Below are 20,987 nucleotides of genomic sequence, written 5' to 3' on the forward strand. Positions count from 1 at the left end.
CCCCGCAGAGTCCTGTACCATTTTTCTTGTGTTAGATTTTTTTCTGAATAGAATACTCTGTGACTTGGGTGCAGCTTCTTTGGGATGAAGCAGGAGATTTGTGAAATCGTAGCTGTTTGGCTCTGCTCTGTGCTTACGTCACTGTGCTATTGACTTGAGCCCTAAGTTGACCCCTGTGTTAGCTGTGGGAGAGTCTGCTGCGATTATTGACCAGGGAAAGCAGCCATCGCTCAGGCCCACAGCTCTGAGATGCTGTGCTTCCTAAGAGGTTTTAGTGAGAGTTGATATAATCTTTTTTAACATTTATGCACATAGGTGTTTTGTCTACATGTATGTCTACATACCATGTGCATGCCTGGTGCCCTTGGAGGTCAGAAGAGGGCATAGGATTCCCCTAAAATTGGAATTACAAATGGTTGTGAGCCTCCATGTAGATGTTGGGAATTGAACCTAGGTCCTCTGGAAGAACAACTAGTGTTCCTTACTACTAAGCCATCTTTCTAGCCTGAAATAATCTTTTTTTTTTTTTTTTTTTTTTTTTTAAGTGAGGGCCTCCAATCATGGAGGTCCTAATCTTAAACTCTGTTGTTGAATTCTACCTGAGCGTCTTTCTGAAGTGAGGAGTTTAGGAGCTCATGTAAACGTAACGACAATGACATTTCTCAGGCACATGCAGTGTCCTAGATAAGTCCGTTATGTGATCTTACAAATTCATATGGCATAAGCTCCACATTGTAGGTGGGCTTTATTTATAGAGAGGAAGTCACTTTAGAAGATTCACACAGCCAGTGATAGTGTGGGGTTTAGAATCAAGTTACACTTGAATTTGTTTTAAAATATATTTATGTGTATATGTGTATGTCTGTTTGCCTGTGCACCATGCAGTGCATGTGCCCTTGGGTGCTGGAAAAGAGTGTTAGAACAAGTTACAGGCAGTTGTGAGCCGTCTGGTATAGGTGCTGGAAGCTGAACTCCGGTCCTTTACCAGAGCAGCAAGAGCTCCTAACCACTAAGCATCTCTCCAGCCCCCACGCTGGACTAAATTATCCCCATATCTTGTTTTAGCTGGGGTAAGCTTGGGGAGAAACTGGCCCGATAAATCTACATCTTACACTAAGCAGAGAGGAAATCTAAACCTATATATGTCTGGTTTCAAAACTGTGTCCTTAATTGTCATAGAATACGGGCTCCAGACTGCTTACAGCAATACGTCCTCTGCTGGCTGGTGTGGAATGGACCACTTGTGGTCTGTGTCGTTACTGATAAGGTATCTCTGATGCAGTACTGTGGAGTGGATCGGTTGTTATTTATGCCAAAGCTGTGCTCACACAGGGTTGGTAACAGTTTGCTTAATCAGCTGTTATACAGGGGAAATACCAGGCTTTTAGCAACTAGGTATATGACATCTCTATGACTTGTTCACAGGATCCCTGACCCTTGCTGGAGTTCCTGGTGACATCATCAGTGTTAAAGTACATAGGCCATTTCTGTCAACATGGCAGGACTCAGGCTGTCCAAGATGCCAGTGACTGGTGGTGGTAATGAGACAAGGATGTTGGCTCAGGACGAATCAGCACTTGATTCTCCAGGCATTTCTGGTGCTCTTGATGCTTATGGACCCTTCTAGAGTGGCGTTCCTTCCAGGGCTTGCCTCCGTGTTCTTGTGGCTAACTTGTGCCAGATGTCCGACCCCTCAACTTTTATCTACATAGATTTGGGATAACATTGTGTCTTAGTCTTCCAAGAGGAAATGGATTTGTAATATGCTATGTCTGTAAAAACAAAAGCCTGGGAGCTCAGTGCTTACATAGTAAGAACCAGAGTTGAGATCTCAGCACCCATGAGAAAAGTCTAGGCAGACTCCAGCTTTGAGGGGTTCAGTGCCGTCTTCTGGCTTCTGTGCACACTCAGGCATAGACACAACAGGCATGCACATCTGCAGATCTGTGTAGTACATGCATACACTCTCATAGGCACATGCACACACATAAGTAATATTAAAAGAAAAAGGAAAAGAAAGTTGTCTTTATCTGAAATTGCTGGTGCAGGGCCAGCTAACCAGGGCAGGGCTTAGGCATTTCAAGTTTTAGGATGTTTCTGAATTCCCGAATGAGATAGCTGGGATTGACTAAAGGGTTTACTCTGTGGATGCTTAACCTTGAAATGGGTGTGAACTGATGACAGCCCTCTGTTCTTTTTGCAGGAAGGATGCGAACGCGGCACTGCTCAGTAACTATGAGGTGAGGACCCTCACTCGGGCTGTCGCATTTTCTTCTTTCAATTTAGCCTCTGTTTATGAAGATATTGGGTTAATTCTCTTTAGAAATGAGAACTCCTTTGAAGTTTCTGCTTTAACGCAGGGCAGGTGGACCCTGATGGATCCTGTAGTGACCTGAGTTTGGTGAACTACACATGGTTCTTCAGCGAAGCAGGGAGGCTCTGGTCCTGTAGGTACTATTATTCTGCAAATTCCAGGGTGTCTAGAGCAGAGATGTCCTAGAAGAAGGCTACTGCTTTAGAGTGCAGTCCCGCTGTAAAAGTCTCCTATTAAATGCATAGCCTCTTGCTCATAGCCATTCTCTACGGCTCTTTGATTCCCCCGTGGCCTCAAAGACGCTGATACCCTCATTCTGAGAATAAGAGTTGAGCTGACTCACCATTGTGAATAATTTGGAAAGAATGAGCAGATTTATAATTTGAGGGCTAGTGGGAAAAGAGGAAGGAGATTGGCGAGAGGGGAGCTATTAACATTTTACCTGCCTTCATCTTTGCCTGGGTCTGGTTTGCTGCTGGCAAAGCCGTCTAATAGACAGCTGCAGATGCAGAAGGGCTGCGGTACACTCTCTGTCCGTTCCCTGTCCCAGCTCAGCCTTGGAGGAGGGCTGGGTCTCCATTCTCATTCTCTCTCTCTCTCTCTCTCTCTCTCTCTCTCTCTCTCTCTGCCCCTCCCTCCCTCCTGCTTCCCTCCCCCTGTGTGCTGTATATTGTCTGTGTCTGTGTACTCTGTGTGTGCTGTATACTGTGTGTGTGTGTTTGTAGAATTAATTCAGTAAGCTATATTGCGTACTTTTAAAGATTCAGCCTGAGTACTTGTGGCTTAGCCACAGGAGGGAAGTGTTCATTGGTCAAAACATTGGCTTTTAGGAGCTTTGTCCTGCTTGGCCTTTGTTCAGTATTTGGGTGTTTGTTTCACTGGGGGAAACATTATGTTCATTGGGTCTCATGGTACTGTTTTTCAAAGGTGGTGGGGTTGGGGGACTGTTGGCATTGGGGGACTGTTGGGTGGGTGTTGCACACGTGTACGCTAATGATCTATGAGCTTGTAGTTTCCCCAGATCTCTGATAGAAATTCAGAGACAGGAGTAAAGTACTACTTGCCTCCAACCCAGCAGTAATGTGTCTGTGTCTCCTTTGTCTAAGAATCCATTGCTTTTCCCTTCCCTTTTCTTGTTATGCTGGGGACCCAGGGATTCTGACAGAGTAAGCAATGGTTTGCTGTTGAGCTATATCCTTGGCTCTTATTTTTTTTAATGCTGTATTATATCATTTGTCTCATGCTTTTTCTGTTAGAGGAAGAAATTGTTATACTAGACTGTGTATTAAGCAAAGCCCCTTTAAAATATTTAGCTTTGGAAAATTTGCTTTCAAATACTCATAAAGACTTTGAGATAAAAGGATTAGTGATGTATGATTTCTAAAAAATTAAATTACATTATATTCGATTTGAAGTGTATGCCCATTCAGATGGAGGACAGAGGACTTGTGGGAGTTGGTTCTCTCCTTCTATCATGTGGGTCCCGGGATTGAACTCAGGTTGCTATGTTTGATAGCAAGTGCTTTTACTGGCTAATCCTGTGATTGATGTTTTTAAGTAGACTCCACACATATTTTTAAGGGTCTTATTTTTAATAATATTATATTAATAATAATATATTATTCTATATAATAATATGGTTCTTCAGAGAAGCAGGGCGGTTCTGGCTCATAATAGGTACTCATATTATATTACAGATAATAATAATATTATATTATTAATTTTAATATGTCTGTGTGTGTATGCGCATGTACCCACAGAGGCCATGACCTCTGGAGTTGGAGTTACAGATGGTTGTGAGCTGACTGATGTGAGGGTCCTCTGGAAGAGCAGAAAGTGCTGTTAGCCATCTCTGAGCTGTCTTTCCAGTATTTTAGATAAATGGACAGTTTGAACTGACTTAGCTAAGAGAGCGTCTAAAAGCTGTTGGATGGTTCTAGGACGTCACACTTGCTCTAGAGCAGCTGTCGGGAAGCAGGCTTGTGGAAAGAAAGTGGCCTTACTTGACTGACTTAAACCTGGAAGAGACACATCTTCAACTCTACTGACCACTATCTCCCGTGCCCCTTCCTAGGTGTTCCAGTTACTAACAGATCTCAAAGAGCAGCGGAAGGAGAGCGGGAAGAACAGACATAGCGCCGGGCAGCAGAACTTGAACGCCATCACCTATGAGGTAAGCCTGACTATCCAGGGAGGACCTGGTCAGCCTGGAGGGTGGCTGCTGCTTAGGGAAATGGAAGGAATAAACTGTCCTCCCGTGTAGACACTAGGTGCACGTCTGGGGTCCAGTCAGCTGGCTGGGATCCTTTCTCTCTCCCTGGCTGAGAGTCCTGTGCAGGCGGGTGGGCGGGCAGGCTGGGAAGCTCTTACAGCGTGCTAGAGCTTTTTGCCCTCCTTGTTGGTGATAGTTAGCAGGTGGTAGCCGCAGTGCATGGCGCCCTCTAGTGTTATAACCTCAACCCTGAGTGTTCCAGGTCTTGGGTAGGCTTAGGAGTCAGGATTCTGCAGCTCTCGGCAGCAGTTGACTTTGTAGCATCCCAGCAAGTCTAGGAGTTAGGACTCTTGAGCCCTGATGGTACCAGTGCTGCAGTCTGCAGGCCTGGGGTGCCTGACGCCTCTGGCCTTAAACACTTGCTCGGCCCTGGAACTCTCTAGCAACTGCGTAGGCCTGCAGTTTCTCTTCTCTCCGTCTGTCTGTTCTGAGACAGGTTCTCATGTAGTCCGGGCTTATGTAGTCCAGGAGGGTTTTGAACTCCCGATCCTCCTGCTTGTACGTCCCAGGCGCAGGGATTTCCAGGCACAGGTCACCATGTGGCTCCTTACAGCCTGTGTCCTCTGGCCTTAGCCCCCGTTCCCTCGGACTTTCCCCGTCCCTCCTGCTTCTTTGTGGATGCTCTCTCCCCGCTCTGGCCGCTCTGAGGGGCGGCTGCCATTGCTCTGCTGTTGCTATTGCTGCCGGCCCCACAGCTCTGGTCACCTCTGCAGCTTGGGCTGCTAGCGACTCTACAGTTAACTCCTCTGCTGCTCCACTGTCTCTTGCTTTTTTGTGTTGCCAGTGCAGCTTGTTGTACTAGAAATGGAAAAGGAGACACCAAGAGCAAAGAGAAAAACAAAAAGCACCCGAGAGAAGCATTTCATCAGATCTGGTGCAGCCTCAGGGAAGGCAGGCAGCACAGAAGGTGAAGATGTCCCCCAGTCATCTCACCAGTGAGCCGAACAGCCTGCTTAGATAGTCAGAGAAGGGCTGTGTTAGTCAGGGCTCTCTAGAGGAATGGAATTAAAGGGATGAAAAAAAAAATACGTCTCTCACACATGCACCCTGTCAGCTTTAAAACAGTAACAACAGTTACTAAGAACCCTGTAGTTACTTGGTGCTTGAGACTCAGTCCCTCAGCAGGCAGAGTAGTTCCACACTGGCTGGCTGTCAGTTGGGATGGGGGCAACTGGTAGTTGCTTAGTCCACAAGACTGGGCGCTTACATAGTCCCTGTCTGGGACTGGAAGCCCACACGTTTCCTGGAGAGCTGCTGGTCCCTAGTCCATGATGAAGACTTGGAAGCAGTTTCTGGTATCAGCTTAGGGATCATCACCAGCAACAGGGCAGATTGACTCAGCAGTAGGAGGAGGCCACGTGAGAAGGGTGAGATGATCCTGCTCCTGACACCACACCCTTTTTAGCTGGACCACCAGCAGAAGGTACCACCCACAATACGGGTGGGACTCCCCCACATCAGTTAAGGCGGTCTGATACTTTTTTAGGCGAGGCTTCCTGCTCAGGTGATGTCTAATGTGTGGCAAATTGCCATTAAGACCAACCACGGTAAGGGGTGTCTGTAGTGAGCACAGCAGGCCTCATGCACATGAAGGCTTATGTGTGCTCCAGTCATGGCCTCGTCTCTCACACACGGCCTAGCAGACGCCCTGCAGTGCCATCAGGGAAGTGCCTTTCCTCTGGCTTGTATGGGAATGTGTGCAGGACACTCAGGCTTGATTGTGGCTTGTGGTAACAGTAACAACAACAACAACAACAATCCAGTATAGCTTGTTCAAAACAGTCCTATCTGTTCAGGAGCCACAGCAAGCAACAGCCATTGCATTTCCTCAAGACCTTTAGGGAGACGTCAAAATGACCATGCCAGCATGGTAGCCCACTGCGTATTTGACTGATAGTCCTTTAACTCAATAGGGGAGAGCCCAACAGCTGCCTATGAGGGGTGAAGGTGTCTCGTCCCTCAGGATCTTTGCTTATTTATAGGAAAATGGACATCAGGACTAGTGCTTATAATGAGGACAGAGAAAACACTGATACTGATTTTAGCTGTGGTTTAGCAATGCTTAATATCTGTCCAGTGCCCAGGCAGAGGTGGGCTCCCCCTCACGTCCCAGCATAGACGCTATTACAGTGACAGCTTGCTACAAGGAAGGGGTTAAAATTAGCCAAGAGAATAAAAAAACAGAGATCCCAAGTCATAATTCCCTCTGTTGTCATGTAGACTGGGGCATGTTACTTTCCTACAGTGTGTGGTGCAGGCATGGAATGTGGCCAGCAGGGAAGCCCTGCTGGGCCTGTGTGCACTGGGCTTACTGCTAGCTAACCCTTGCTCTACAGGTGTGGCCAGCCCTTAGCTCAGCACCTACAAGTCTAGGACAGAGGCTAAAGCAACTCTCTTTATGCAAACACAAATTTTTGTTTCTTTTTGTTTTTTTTTTTTTCCTTTTTTTTTTCCCAGTTTTTTGAGAGAGGCCTTGGCGGGCCTAGAACTCACACACCAGACTGGTTTAGAACTCACAGAGCTCCCTCTGCCTCTACCTCTTTAGAGCTGGCTTTTTAAAGGCATGTATCCCCACATGGCTGGCCAGATTCTTTATACTATACACACACAACAATGCTTTGTTTAAGGAAAAACTTAGAAAATCCAAAAGCATAAAGAAAAAAGGAAGAAAGCAAAACTGATTCCTAAGGGTGTTCTCTCTCAACCCACTTGGGAACCGAAAGGGAATAGCGAGAAGGTATTACATTAAAATGATGAATCAGCAAAACCCAAAGCCCCGTGGTGTTGGGCTGGAGACAGACAGCTGCGTGCTTGACTGTCTTGGGGCTGGAGCGAGGGCTCAGCACTTCAGAGTGCTTATTGCTCCTGCAGAGGCCTCGAGTTTGGTTTCTAGCCCCTGCACTGGGCCACGCACACCACCTGCAACTGACGCCAGTGTCGGGGGTCCAGTGTTGCTTTCTTTTTCTGCAGGAACCTGCACTTCTACAAACATATGCACTTGCAGACACACAGAGAAACATAGAATTTAAAAATAAAAAACAATAACTCTTAAGGTTCTGAAAGTTTTAGAATATTAAACTCTAGCACTGCTTTCCACTTTAATTACTCAGATTTCTTCTTTTAAGATTTTCTGTATGTGGATGTTTTGCTTGCATGCATGTCTGCACCATGTGCATGGCTGTTTGCCTGTGGAGGTCAGAGGAGGGCATCAGATCCTTAGAACTGGAGTTACAGACAGTTGTGAGCCACCATGTAGGTGCTAAGAATTGCACCGGGTCTTCTGCAAGAGCAATATGTACTCTTAACCGGTGAGCTGTCTCTCCAGCTTATTCACATCTCTATAGCCTGGGGCTTGAAGTGTTTGACTCCCTGCACCCATGCTGGGTGACTCATCTGCTTGGAACTCTGGTTTCAGGAGGTTCCGAAGTTTCCTGCCTCCATTATGCAGATACATGCATAGACTCATAGGAATAAAAATAAATCTTTTTCAAAAACCTCACAATTGCCGGGCAGTGGTGGCACACGCCTTTAATCCCAGCACTTGGGAGGCAGAGGCAGGCGGATTTCTGAGTTCGAGGCCAGCCTGGTCTACAGAGTGAGTTCCAGGACAGCCAGGGCTACACAGAGAAACCCTGTCTCGGAAAAAAAAAAATCTAAAAAAAATAATAATTAAATAAAAACCTCACAATCTCTATAACTTATGTTTGCCTTTCTTTTGTGTATTTATTCTTTAGACGTTAAAATACATATCAAAAACACCATGTAGGAACCAGAGTCCGGCGATTGTCCAAGAATTCCTCACAGCAATGAAAAGCCACAAGCTGACCAAGTAAGTTATCCTTAGGAGATGGTAGGTAACAAGAAATTCAGTGAGAGTAAGGTCTCAGAACAGCTGTGTGTGACAGCCACATCTGCATTCAGCCACACTGTGGCCTCGCAGTTGTACGCAATACTGCTTTAAGGTAGGATCACAGTATTGTGGAAAGACAACCGAGACTGAGACACGTGGCCTTGTAGAGCCACAGTGCACTTACCCAGAGTCTTCTTAGGGTCCAGTTCATGAAGCTCTTCAGCACCTGTCTTCACAGCTAGACTGGAGTAAAAGCGGGGTCAGAATCACAGCGCTGAGTTGAGAGTAGCTCAGTGCTAGTGTTTACCTAGCCTGTTTGAGGGCTTTCATCCCCAGCACTGTTGGGTGCTGGAGGGTGCAGGGAGGGGGAGGGAAGATAGGCAAAATAACCAACCAACCAAAAAAAAAACAAGTACTTTCTATAAGGTTGCTTGGTGAAGTTACCTGACATTTGTGTTTGCTTGAGGTAGAAGCAGCTTGATTGAACATTAGGTGCCTACCAGCACCTTTTCTTGGCCTTTGATGTGTGAGTTTAGTTTACAAAAGCTAAAAACACAGGTTAAGGGTTTGCATTAGGAGAAAACCTTCCCATGTCTTTAGGATCAGTGTTGATAACGTCCAAAAGTTGCTCTGTAAACCACTGTCTGTCTGTTGGCTCAGTTTTTTGGTGTTTGATGGTACTGGGCATCGGACCTGGGCCTCGCTGTATCACTGATCCCACCCTCCAGAAGCTTTGTCCTCACACTCAGGATGACGATGGCTCACACAGTACTAAGCTCACTTCTCGAATGACTTCTTTTTGCTAGAACTACTTCCGTCTATTCATTTCAAACCACTTTTGTTTCATGTTTTAGTAGCTGACACCTTTGGTTATTCTAAGACCTGAGTTAGCATGAGTTTGCTATCTTTTCCTTTCCTTTGAAAATTGGTCATATTTTCCTGGTTGAAATAGCTTTGTAAATTGTATCCTGGGCCTTTTGAATATTATATTCAGATAGTTTAGACTGACAATCCTGTCAGAAACCTCTGTTAATGTAGCCGTTTGTAGTGTGTAGCCAAACTTCTGAGGGTTTTCATTGTTATCACTAGCAATAGACATTAATAAGTATGGCAGTTGCTTTTAAAAATTATTTTAATTATGCAAATGCATGTGTGTCTGTTAGTGGATAAGTTCAGGTCAATGCAATACCCCAGGAAGCCAGAGGCTTGGGCTCTCCGGAACTGGAGTTACAGGTGGTTGTGAACTGCCCAACATGAGTGCAAGGAACTAAACTTGGGTCCTTTGCAAGAGCAGTGCACTCTCTTAACCCCTGAGCCTTCTCATGATTGATTTTCAAGTCCTTTCCCAGGTATTGTGTGGACCATCTGGATATGGTCCCTGCATCTTTTCCATGGTGGAGAACTTGCTTGGCATGGCTAAGGCTCTGGGCTCCATCACCAGTATTGCTCCCCCTTCACAGAGGGGGGAGGGAGGGAGAGAAAGAGAGAGGGAGAGAAAGGAGTTGGAGAAAGGGGGGAAGAAGCCTATAAAATAGGAACTGTCTTTCAAATTGATTCAAAATTGATTGTAATCTACATAAGCTTAAAGCATGCGTCAATAGCCAGAGGGTTGTTGGCTCCCTTTCTCTTTGGCTGTCTTCAAACTAATGATTTATCAAGTCTTATATAACCTTTTAAATAATCATATTGGGCAAGAGCTCCTGGCAGTGTTGCACAATGGCCAGTAGAGGGATCCAGCAAGCTTCTTTCACTGGGGCTGGCTTCTGCATGGCTCTTGGCCTGCGTGGCTGGTGAAGGGGCTGCGTGGCAACTAAGACGGCTGGTGCATTTTAAGACAGAAACCATGTTTAACAGAGGAACTGCTGACATGTTCTTTAAACCTTACACTTGATCTTGAAATCACCTTCTTTCTGTTTTGCTCCAGGAATTATTACTTTGTGTGGTTATCTTTACTGATGGAGTCCTTGAGGACAGGCCAGGAGCTGTGTTTTGTTTGGCTTGGTAGATTTCATCATAATACAGTTGGAGATCAACTTCGAGTCACTCACTCTTGGCACTGTGTATTAAGTAATTTGTTTTTATTTAGTGTGTTACCCTAGTTTACACCCAAAACTGACTCTTTATTTTTATTTTTAATTTTATTTTTTTTAGAATTTATATATTTATTTTGTGTAAGTACACTGTAGCTGTCTTCAGACACCCATATGAGGGCATCAGATCTCATTATGGATGGTTGTGAGCCGCCATGTGGTTGCTGGGATTTGAACTCATGACCTCTGGAAGAGCAGTCAGTGCTCTTAACCACTGAGCCATCTCACCAGCCCAAACTGACTCTTTAATGTTTTAGATTTGCCCTTCACTCTTTGTTTCTCAGTATCTGACTAGTAGCCCCTATTTCTATCCTGAATCACCCCTGTGAGGCATGCAGCTATGTGGAATGACCCTTGCTCTCACAGGCCAGCCGAGTTAGGTCTGCAGTCATTCTGAGCATCTTCTGTTCTGCACATACTACTCCAGGGTTTAACACCATATTTTTGGGACCTGTACCTCAGACCAGCCAAGCTTAAGTACAGGTTTCCATAGTTCTTACCAGATCTGCTCCCAGAACATAAAATTCTGCTTCTTACCTCCTCAGAGTTCCCACAGGCTTCTATTAGAAGTCAGGGCTTCCCTAGCCGTTCCTTTAGCTTGCCCTTCAGATTACATGTGTGCTATGCCAAGCCTGGCTCTCAGTGCTGTGATGGAGGAGACATAGTGGAGAGGCACTGAGTGTCAGTTTTAGGGCACACTGTTTTGTTTATAGAAGAGATGGTAAGATGAAGGAAGACTCGGATGCAGCTGAGGAAATGGTACTTGCTAGGCAAGATGTGGAATTGGGGATTGGGCTGAGGCTTTTCTGTGTCAGTCCACAGTTTGTTTAGATCCTTTCATGAAAGTGGAAACATTTGAAGATAGACTGAAGAGCAGAGTTCATAGGATTCTTGGGGGTAAACTAGAGAAATCCAAATTCATAACAACACCTTTGGGAGGACTCTGGCTGGAAAGATGGGTCAGAGGCTTTGCACTTGTTGCTCTTGCCAAGGACCTGGCCTTAGTTCCCAGCACCCAGAGGATTCGGTACCTTCTGGACTTCCTGGAAACGACATGCATGGATGGATGTGTATTGTCTCGTGTCCATGGAGGGAAGAAGAGGGTGTTTGATCCTCTGAAATAGGAGTTATAGACAGTTGTTAGCCTTCATGTAGGCACCGGGAACAGACCTGGATCCTCTGCTAGAGCTCAGTTCCTGACCATCTCTCCAGTCACATGCTTTCAGTCTTTTAAAAGACATTGTTCTTGTATTGAAAAGTGTCCAGAGGATGGAGCTGTTGTCTGTTACCAGGAGGTTGGAGGGATGTAAGGTAATGGTGAGGATGGCACAGGAGCAAAAGTTCCCAGGAGCTGAGTCTCGGCAGTGGGTGAGAGGTGAGGGGTGGCTTCCAGGTTTCTAACCTTAGGTCCTTCTAGACTAGAAGTAGAGTGAGGAGCTGGTGTGCTGGAAAGAGTAGTCACAGTACCTTCAGGTGTGTGGATGTCAAAGCATCTGCTGTGTCTGCATGGAGATGTGTGGGAGGCACGTGGCCACAGAAGTCTGAAGCCCAGTCACAAAGCTCGGAAGCATGGATTTCTCCATCAAAGCTTGTAGTAGCTCTTGAGATTGTGCCTTTTATATGAGGAAATCTCTAAGAGGTTTGGAGGGGAAGATGATAGACATGAAGAACAGTTAGCAAGACAAGTGGACAACAAGAAAGACTGGCACTGGGATCCCTGGGAGGAGACTGAAGCAAACAGTGGCTGGCAGTGGCGATCAGAGGTTGGTTAGGGTATACATCAGGACACCCAGTTCATAGGGTCCTGGCAATGGAGTGCAGGGTCTGCGATTCATAGGCAGGAGTCCTAGCAACTGAGCCGCATCCCCAGCCCTGCTTCCCTGTTTGCCCAGAAACTCTCAGGGCTCAATGCAAAGTCTCCTTTCCCTCTTCTCTCCACTCTCCTCTTTGTGGTTTTTTTTTTTTTTTTCATCTTTTCTCTCCCTCTTGCCTCCCATCCTGCTGTGGCCTGAGCACAGGCTTCCTGCATATGAGGCCAGCACCTCTCTACTGTGCAATCTCATTTGTTGAGTAGGTGATTGCTAAATGTTTTAGGGGATGCTGAGGTATAGAACTTGGCCATGTGTGTGTTGTAATTGTTAGCACCTGCATCAGTGGTGAAACTGTTGTGGGGCTGTTGTCATGGTGAATATTTCTACTAGAAGCATATGGTTAATGTGAGCTGGGGTAGTTGAGTAGCAGGAAGCCTGGCCAGGTCCCGTCCTTCTCTGTGTCAGTTAGAAGTGTTTCCATTTGGAAGGCAAATGGAAAACAGGCAAGTGATGATAGCAGCCACTTCAGATGTGAGACTGTTGCCTCTCGTGACCTTCATGAGCTGTAAGTGCTTCTCTGATTTGTTTTACAGACATGAACCTGAGGCTTGGGAGGTACATGGCTCACACTGCTTCCTAAAAACCTGGCTAAGGCAACCACGGTGTAGCTTTTCATCTTTATCCAGAGTTATTTTTAAACTCCATTTATGTTGAATAGAACTAAAAGATGAGTCGGCCTGAGAAGGAAATGGAGAACTTCTCACCTGTGTGGGGGTGGAGAAAGGGAAGCCATTCCTCTCCCTGACATCCTGTCTTTGGAGAGATGGCTCAATGAGTAACAGCACTTGCTGCCCTTGCAGAGGACTTGGGTTTGTTCCCAGCGCTCACACGGGGCCTCCTAACTCTTGTAAGTCCAGTCCCAGGGACTCTGATCCCCTCTTCTGGTGTCCATATGTAGTGCACATAATACACATGCAGACTGAGCGCTCACACATGTAAAACAAGATTAAAGAAATCTTTGAAGTCCTGTCACCTTTAACCTCTTTGCAGTGGGCTGTGTATCTCTTGTGTCAGGTGATAATTGCTGTAATCCTGACAGGAGGTGGAGGCAGGAAGATCAGGTATTAAAGTCATCCTTGGCCTTATACCAAGTTTGAGGTCAGATGGTAATTACTATCTTCAAAGCCAGGCTGGCTCAGATTCACTCTCCTGTCTCAGCCTCCTGGGATAATATGCTGAGCCACCAAGCCTGGCTTCTAAGATAATTCAAATCCGAGTAACATTGGGTAGTAGCTACTTTTCTCCATGCTGTGCGAAATGCCTGACAAAAGCCGTTTGAGAGGGAAAGGGCATGTCCATCACGGGGTATGTCCATCATTGGATGGTGTGTCCATCATTGGGTGGTGTGTCCATCACAGGGGTATGTCCATCATTGGGTGGTGTGTCCATCACAGGGGTATGTCCATCACTGGATGGTGTGTCCATCATTGGGTGGCATGTCCATCATTGGATGGTGTGTCCATCATTGGGTGGCATGTCCATCATTGGGTGGTGTGTCCATCACTGGGTGGCATGTCCATCGTGGGGGTATGTTCATCATGGGGGTGTATCTATCATTGAGTGGTATGTCCATCACAGGGGTATGTCCATCATTGGGTGGCATGTCTATCACGGGGGTGTGTCCATCATAAGGGGGACGGCATGGCAGCCGGAGCTGGAGGCAGCGGCTCACACTGCAGCCTCTGTGTGGACTCAGAGAAGAGTGCTGGTGCTCAGCTCACTCCCTCCTTTCTTATTTGACCCAAGAGCCCAGCCCCCAGGATGGAGGCGTCCATATCACACACACACACACCCTCCCAGTTTACCCAATCTAGAAGCCACTTCATAGGCATGTCCACATGTTTGTTTCCATGGTGGTGATAAAGCCAGTCAAGTTAACAATCCATATTGACCATCACATACTGTAACCCTAGCATCTGAGAGTGAGGCAGAAGGATCAGGAGTTCAAGGTCACCCTCAGTGACAGGGCCAGCCTGTCATAAATAAAACTGAGATGCCTCAGCGGGTAAAGGTACTTGCTGCCAAGCCTGAACACCTGAGTTTGGTTTTGGAATCCACATGGCAGAGAGAGAAACAACTGCAAGTTGTCCTTGGACCTCCACGGTGTGCTGTGGCGCTCTCTCTTTCTCTCTCTCTCTCTCTCTCTCTCTCTCTCTCTCTCTCTCTCACACACACACACACACACACACACACACACACGCATGCACACACAAGCACTAAATAAATAAACATCTAAAAATTCTTTTTAAAAAAAAATCAAACAAACCTGAGCGGTTTATAATCTTACTCTCAAAACTGAATTCTTAGTCATTTCTAAGCAGTAACTAACCAATGAAGATGATTTTATCTGTATTTTTTAATTTAATTAAAAAAACACGAATTAAAAAAAATTCTCATTTTCCAAGTAAAAATTAGTATAGCAAATAGGGGGAGTTCTACTGTTTGTTTGTTTGTGTGTTTGTGTGTTTGTGTGAGACAGGGTCTCACTTTGTTGATCAGGCTGGCTGCCAACTCACATAGACCTACCTCTGTCCCACAAGTGCTAGGATCCAAGGCCTGGGCTACCGTGCATGGCAAGTGTTGTCTTTTTAAATGCGTTTTAAACTTTTTTATTTCTGAGTGTGGGTGTGTATGTACCGTAGTGCAGTTTGGGGAGGTCAGAGGACACCCCTCGAGAGTCAGGTTTCTCTTGCCACCTTGCAGAATTCAGGGATGGAGCTCGGGTCGGGTCGTTAGGTCTGCAGGAGAGCCCTCTCCTTACTGACCAGTGCACTACCACACAGATCTGGCTTTAAAACCGCAGCTCTGCTATTGCTATCTTAGGAAGCACTGCGCCTGGTACCCTGGAGGATGCTGGCACACATGGACCTCTGAGTAGCGGTCTTCTGACTCTCCTGTATTGCAGGGCCACGTGGCAGTGGTTCTCCAGTTCTTTTCTGAGAGTAACTTGGTCGAGACCCAAGGTCTTTTAGGGCACGAGAGTCTTAAGCAGTTTGTACTTTTCTTTTGACAGAGCAGAGAAGCTTCAGCTGCTGAATCACAGGCCAATGACCGCTGTGGAGATCCAGCTGGTGAGTGGGGGAGGGGCTCTGGACTCCAGGGTTGTTTTGTGGGTTGGAGATGCAGAAAGGCAGAGAAGGGGCAAGCCTGCACACCTACCCCGTGCTGTAAGTGAAGGGAGAGACCAGAGGCCTCAGCAATTGGTCCCGGTTAATGTGGACATGAGAGTGGGAAGCTAGAAATTTAATTCCTTAAATGGGTTTGGCAGCCTGTGTCCCGCTTTGCAGGCCTTTCTGGCCATGGCTTGCCTGTAGGGGTTATAGCCAACCAGATGTTGCATAAAAATGTGAAACTCAGAGTGTCCCCACACCCACCTTTCCACGTCTTTCTCTCCTCCCCTCCCCACGTGCTGTCTTCCTGGGCCAGTCTCTAAGTGGAGGCTGCTCTGGCTGCTTCTCAGTTGTCCCTGTGTCCTGTGGCTCCCACCTCTGCTGTGCTCTCTCTACTACACAGGGTCCGTTTCTGTTGCCGTCTCACAGCGCAGCCTGCAGACATTCTGTTCTCCCTGCCTCTGCACCTCTGTGCATCCCTGTCCTTTCAGACAGGCTCCCAGTCAGCCCACTGGCTTCGAACCCACGATTCCATTGCCCTCAGCCTCCCAAGTACTGGCATTACGAGCAAGTGCAAGCACACCTCCTCACAGATCACTTTCTAAGACCATAAACGTCGTTGGCTTCAGCAATCGTGGCCAGAGAGAGAGTAGGGGTGCTCTAGGGAGAAAGTGAGGATGAGAGGCTTCTCTCACAAGCTGTGTGGCAGGTTCCTCTGTTACGTGGGCAGAGCATCCGCAAGCAGTCCTGTCACCGCCAGAAAAGACTTGGGCTTTGAGAATTGGTAACTTAGTTTCCAAGGTTTGTCTTAGAAATATACAATTCTTGGCTGGGTAATGGTGGTGCATGCCTTTAATCCCAGCACTCAGGAGGCAAAGACAGCAGAATTCTTGTGAGTTCAAGGCCAGCCTGGTCTACAAAGCGAGTTCCAGGACAGCCAGGGCTTGAGGGTTGGTGGCTCATGCTTGTGATCCCACTGTTGTAGAGGCAAAGGCTAGAGGATGGCAGTTTGAGGTCAGCCTGGGTCACATAATGTACCCCTATCTTGAAAAAATATAAATAAAATTATAATAAAATATAATAAATAAAATAAATATAATAAATAAAATATAAATAAAAAACAAGAACAAAAGCAGTCAGCTCTTTGTAAAATTTACAAAACGTATGGAAGTCAATGGCTAAATTACCTCTTCAAGAATCTCCTATTTACAACATTTCAGAGGTTATAATGTACTTAATTTTTGACTAAAACCTTCATTGTCTTCCTAGAGTTTTTTCTGTCCTTCTGAATGCACCCAAAATTAAATTATAAAAATTCCTTTCATTCTGGGGAGCTTCCTGGGGCACTTGGCCCCTATGCTAAACACAGGTCCCCATCTGTGGTCTGTGTGTCCTCATTGTTCTAGACGTTAGACAGATTCAGCTTACAGGAGAGAGGAAGATCAAGAAGCCAATCCCTGTCCCATGGGTTAAGGATCACAGTTGGGTCTCCTCCAGCTTTAATCAGCACCATATGCTGCTGTTGGTGGCTGAGTGACAGATGGAGAGGAGACATGAGGATTAGCATGGCCCCATCCTGAGCCTTTGGAAAGCTCTGGGGTTACTTAGAGAGCTGATACTGAGTGTTTCAGCCACGTCATACGTGTTCCAAGGGCCTAGTGAGTGTCACTTTCAGTGTTGGAAGAGGACCAAGACTCTCACCTTTTATTCCAGCGAGTGGCTCATTGGAGTCTGATTAGGACATTGACATTGTTCCTCTTCTAAGCTGTGTTACCAGAGACAGAGATGAGGGGGCTTCCTAGGGGAGCAGGTCACAGGTTATGGGAACACAGAGACCCCCCAAAGATGGGAGCACTGAGGGCCCCTCAAAGCCATCTGTAAGCTGAAGACCCCAAGATACTAGAAGACTGTCTCAGTCCAGGTCAAGGAAGCTGATGGTTTAACAGTATGAAGCCTGACACAGGGCCTGAATTCAGGGCCTGTATGTGTCCAACAGCTTGAAGGACAGAGCCTGAGCTGGGGTGTCCTTGGATGAGGGTGAAATGTTCTCCAGGGGGGACAGTTGGGGTGAGAATGGTCCTGTCCTGGCACCCGCCACTTGGATGGCACTCGCCTGCATTGGAAGTAGACATTGTACACCAATCCATTACCTCACACTCAGGCTTCCAGAGACACAGCACAGATGCACCCAGACTTTCCAGTTGGCTAGGTGTGCTTCAGGACACAGATTGGTTGACTCCTAAAATCACCCATCATCCCCGGCCAGGAGACTGGTGTGGTCTTACCTCAGGTGCTTCTCTTTCTACAAACTCTTGTTTCCCTGCAGCTAAACCATTTTCTAGTCACATTTTTTTTTCCTCCCCTAGAATTGGCTGCAAAGATAGCAAGCCCTTTACGAGGGCTTAGAGCAGTATGCTGTCTACCTGAGAGACTAGCAATGAGAGTTTCACAGATGCTGGAGAGCAGAGGACTGGAGAGCTTCTCTGTAGTAACTACAGCCATGTTCTCCACAGACTCTCAGAAAGCAGCTATACCACCATGCTTGTTAGAATTCAGTTGAGAGCAAGAAGTGTCTCCGCTGGTTTTTTGTTTTTTGTGGTCCCTTGGTGGCTGTCCCCTGACTGGGAGGCTCTGTGAAGGAGTGGGCCTGCTGTGTGACTCCAGCTTGCTCTGCTGTCATCCATTTGGAACAGTCTAGGAGTCCTCTGTAGGTGTGTCAGTGAACCCTGTGAACTCAGGTCATGGTCCTGCACGTTAAGTTCCATGGCTTACCACACAGCCTCCAGGCCCCCATAGGTGCTCACTGTAGGCTTTACTTTAACTTAGTCCAGGAAGTTGAGGTTTCAGAGGCTACGTGGGCTGCTGGGCCAAATAGCTGGAGGTCATCACAGTTGTTAGGGCTGGGTTTTCCTAATCCAGGATGAATTCTGTGTTTAGTCCTGAGCCTTATTCCTAGGGTATCTCATTTAAGGCCACATTGTAACATCAGATTAAAGTAATTGTGCACAGTATTTCAGTGTTTTTGAGTAAACCCCTGCTTTTTTTTTTTTTTTTTTTTAATGCAACCTATCAAATGAGGTCAGAAGTACAATTTTCTATCTAGTCTTACCTAAGGGGATGTCACATTAGCTCTCAGAAAGGTTCTGATTCTTCGACGGTGGGATGGGAGAGATGGCTCAGTGGGTAGATTACCTGCCCCACAAACTTGAGGACTTGAGTTCAAATCTCCCAAACCCACATACAGCTGGTTGTGTAGTGTCCATAATCCTAGGACTCCTCTAAGGAGAAGGGTGGCAGAGAGAGGAGAGTCAGTGGAAATCAGCTATCCTGACATACACGTATACACAGGAGGAACAACCAAAGGAGACCCTGGCCCAAGTTAGGTAGGTGAGGACTGTAGCAAGGGTTGTACACACACACACACACACGCACACACGCACACGCACGCTGTGGCACACTCATTTGAGCATGCACGTGTACATATATATACAAAGATTAAAAACTTTGAAAAATGAAAGCCAAAAGAAGCTTTAAAATGTTCTTTCAGGTTTACAGCCTTTGATTTCTCCTTTGAGCTGCTTGGCCTTAGTTAGCTTCGGGGTCATGTGAGGAAAGCTGTGTCTAGGGCTGGCAGCTTCCAGTGGGGAGCGGCTCTTCTGGAGGGCCTGGCAGCCTCCCGGGATTAAGAGGGCTTTGTATATGCAGAGGTTTGTCTTTCACCAAGAGCGCTGCTAGCACTTGGAGTTTTCCATTCTCATTTGCCTTTCTGTTACGAACAGTTCGCCGGTTGGTGCTGGAGAACATGAGATGGAGCCTTGAGCTGTTGGCCTGTGTTAGGGGAAACACGAGGCATGGTGTACTTGTCGCTTACCCTGGTAGTCCAAGAGGAGTGATTAAGCTTTCTTTAAAAAAAAAAAAAAAAAAAGATTCCCTTCTGAGTGTATTTCATTTAGCAGAATGCTGCTTAGGTTTCTTTCTGTGCCTGAGAACTGAGAATCTTATGTTTAAAACACCTTCCCAACTATAATTATCCCTGAGGATTTGGTTCTGATCAAAAGGCTTCCGCTGCTAGCACAGTTGGTGGAATTGGAGAGCTATTGCCTTTTTGCTCCGGGCACACCTGGTGACTCCCAATTGGCATTGCAGCCGCCAGACCTTGAGACAGTGATGCAGGGCAGTGATGCTGATTCTTATCTACCAGGGAAGGCCTCCCCTCCCTCCCCCCGACCCAGCTCACACCAGAGGACGCCATCCTGCTGGACACATCGCTATTCTAGAAGGAGTTGGTATTGAGCTTGAAGACCTGGTGCCTGCTCACTAAGGCACAGACAATTGCTCTGAGTGCTGGGCCTCCTATTACTCACCTTTGTTGACTTCAGGGTTCAGGGCTCTGCACTTACTACCTCCCAAAAGTGCCCTGGTCAGGGTGGCTCCAGTGAGGCTCCTTGTATGGTGGAGGTCTTCAGAGACCTTCGGCCAGGTTGTTAGCTGGCCATGTTTGCCAGTTACTCATGAGTTTACAGTCTTCCCTGTGGGTTAAACAGTCAAAGCAGGTATTTCTTTCCAAATCCCTTTCCTCTTTGGGGGCACACTGTGTTGGATTGCTGCTATTAATTTTGTGTGTCTGGTTTTAAAACTGGATGCTTTTTTTGAGATAAGGTTTTATGTAGCCTAGGTTGGCCTCAAACTTAATTTTGTAGTTGAGGCTGGGCTGATCCTCCTGCCCCTACCACCCAAGTTCTGGGATTTAGGCATGTGTCAACATTCCTGTATAAAAATGCATTTTTAGAGATTTGGGGTTTTTTTTTTTTTTTTTCATTTTTTAAATTATTTGAAAACATTTCTACGTATATTTTGACCATAATCTAACTTCATGTCTTCTCTCTCTCAAAGGAAAAAAAAAAACAATCCCACAAAAGTCAAAACAAACAAACCCCAATATGACAAAAATTGCCAAACTAAAACAAAAAACATAAAAACCACGGAGTCTGCTTTATGTTGGCCCTGAGCGTGGGCCTGCCCTGGAGTGTGAGTGACTGGGAAGCCCAGCGTCACTCCATTGGAGAAAACTGGGTTTCCTTTTCCCAGTAGGTTTCAGCTGCATAGCCTCTTGAATAGGGGCTGGACTTAGCGTGTGTCTCCAACCCCTCAACCCCCGCTGCCGCCTTCTCCCTGATGGGTTACCCTTGTGCAGGTCTTGTGTGTGCTGTCATAGTCTGTGAGTTCTCATGGGTATTGCCTTGTAGTGCCGCCGTGAGGACTCTTTCTGTGGTGTCCTCCGTCACCTCTGGCTCTTGAAGTCTCTCCACCTCTTCAGCTTTTCAGCACAGATCCCTGAGCCTCCGTGGGAGGGGCTGATAAAGTCATCTCCTTTAGAGCTGAGTGCTCCAAAATCTCTCTCTCACTCTGCACATTGTCCTGTTGTGGGTCTCTATTAAATTTTCATCTGCTGCAAGAAGAAGCTTCTCTGATGAGGCTCT

The 20,987-nt window shown here is 46.6% G+C and overlaps 1 protein-coding gene across 5 annotated transcripts in view; it reads left to right on the forward strand.

Annotated features, from left to right (window-relative positions):
* Positions 1-20,987, forward strand: part of Crcp (CGRP receptor component) — a 41,501-nt gene that overhangs the window by 11,847 nt on the left and 8,667 nt on the right. For 4 of the 5 annotated variants that reach the window (XR_013107075.1, XR_013107076.1, XM_076923038.1 and 1 more), the window contains exons 2-5: positions 2,204-2,240; positions 4,389-4,487; positions 8,321-8,415; positions 15,411-15,468. Coding sequence is in view for 3 of the 5 variants with exons in the window: in XM_076923037.1 (XP_076779152.1) it covers positions 2,204-2,240; positions 4,389-4,487; positions 8,321-8,415; positions 15,411-15,468 (289 nt within the window). In the remaining 2 variants the exon portion in view is untranslated. The remainder of the gene's footprint in view (positions 1-2,203; positions 2,241-4,388; positions 4,488-8,320; positions 8,416-15,410; positions 15,469-20,987) is intronic. The other variant, XM_076923039.1, reaches the window with a different exon arrangement.

The sequence above is a fragment of the Arvicanthis niloticus genome, chromosome 24 (genome assembly GCF_011762505.2).
Source record: "Arvicanthis niloticus isolate mArvNil1 chromosome 24, mArvNil1.pat.X, whole genome shotgun sequence".
Classification (NCBI taxonomy): Eukaryota; Metazoa; Chordata; class Mammalia; order Rodentia; family Muridae; genus Arvicanthis; species Arvicanthis niloticus.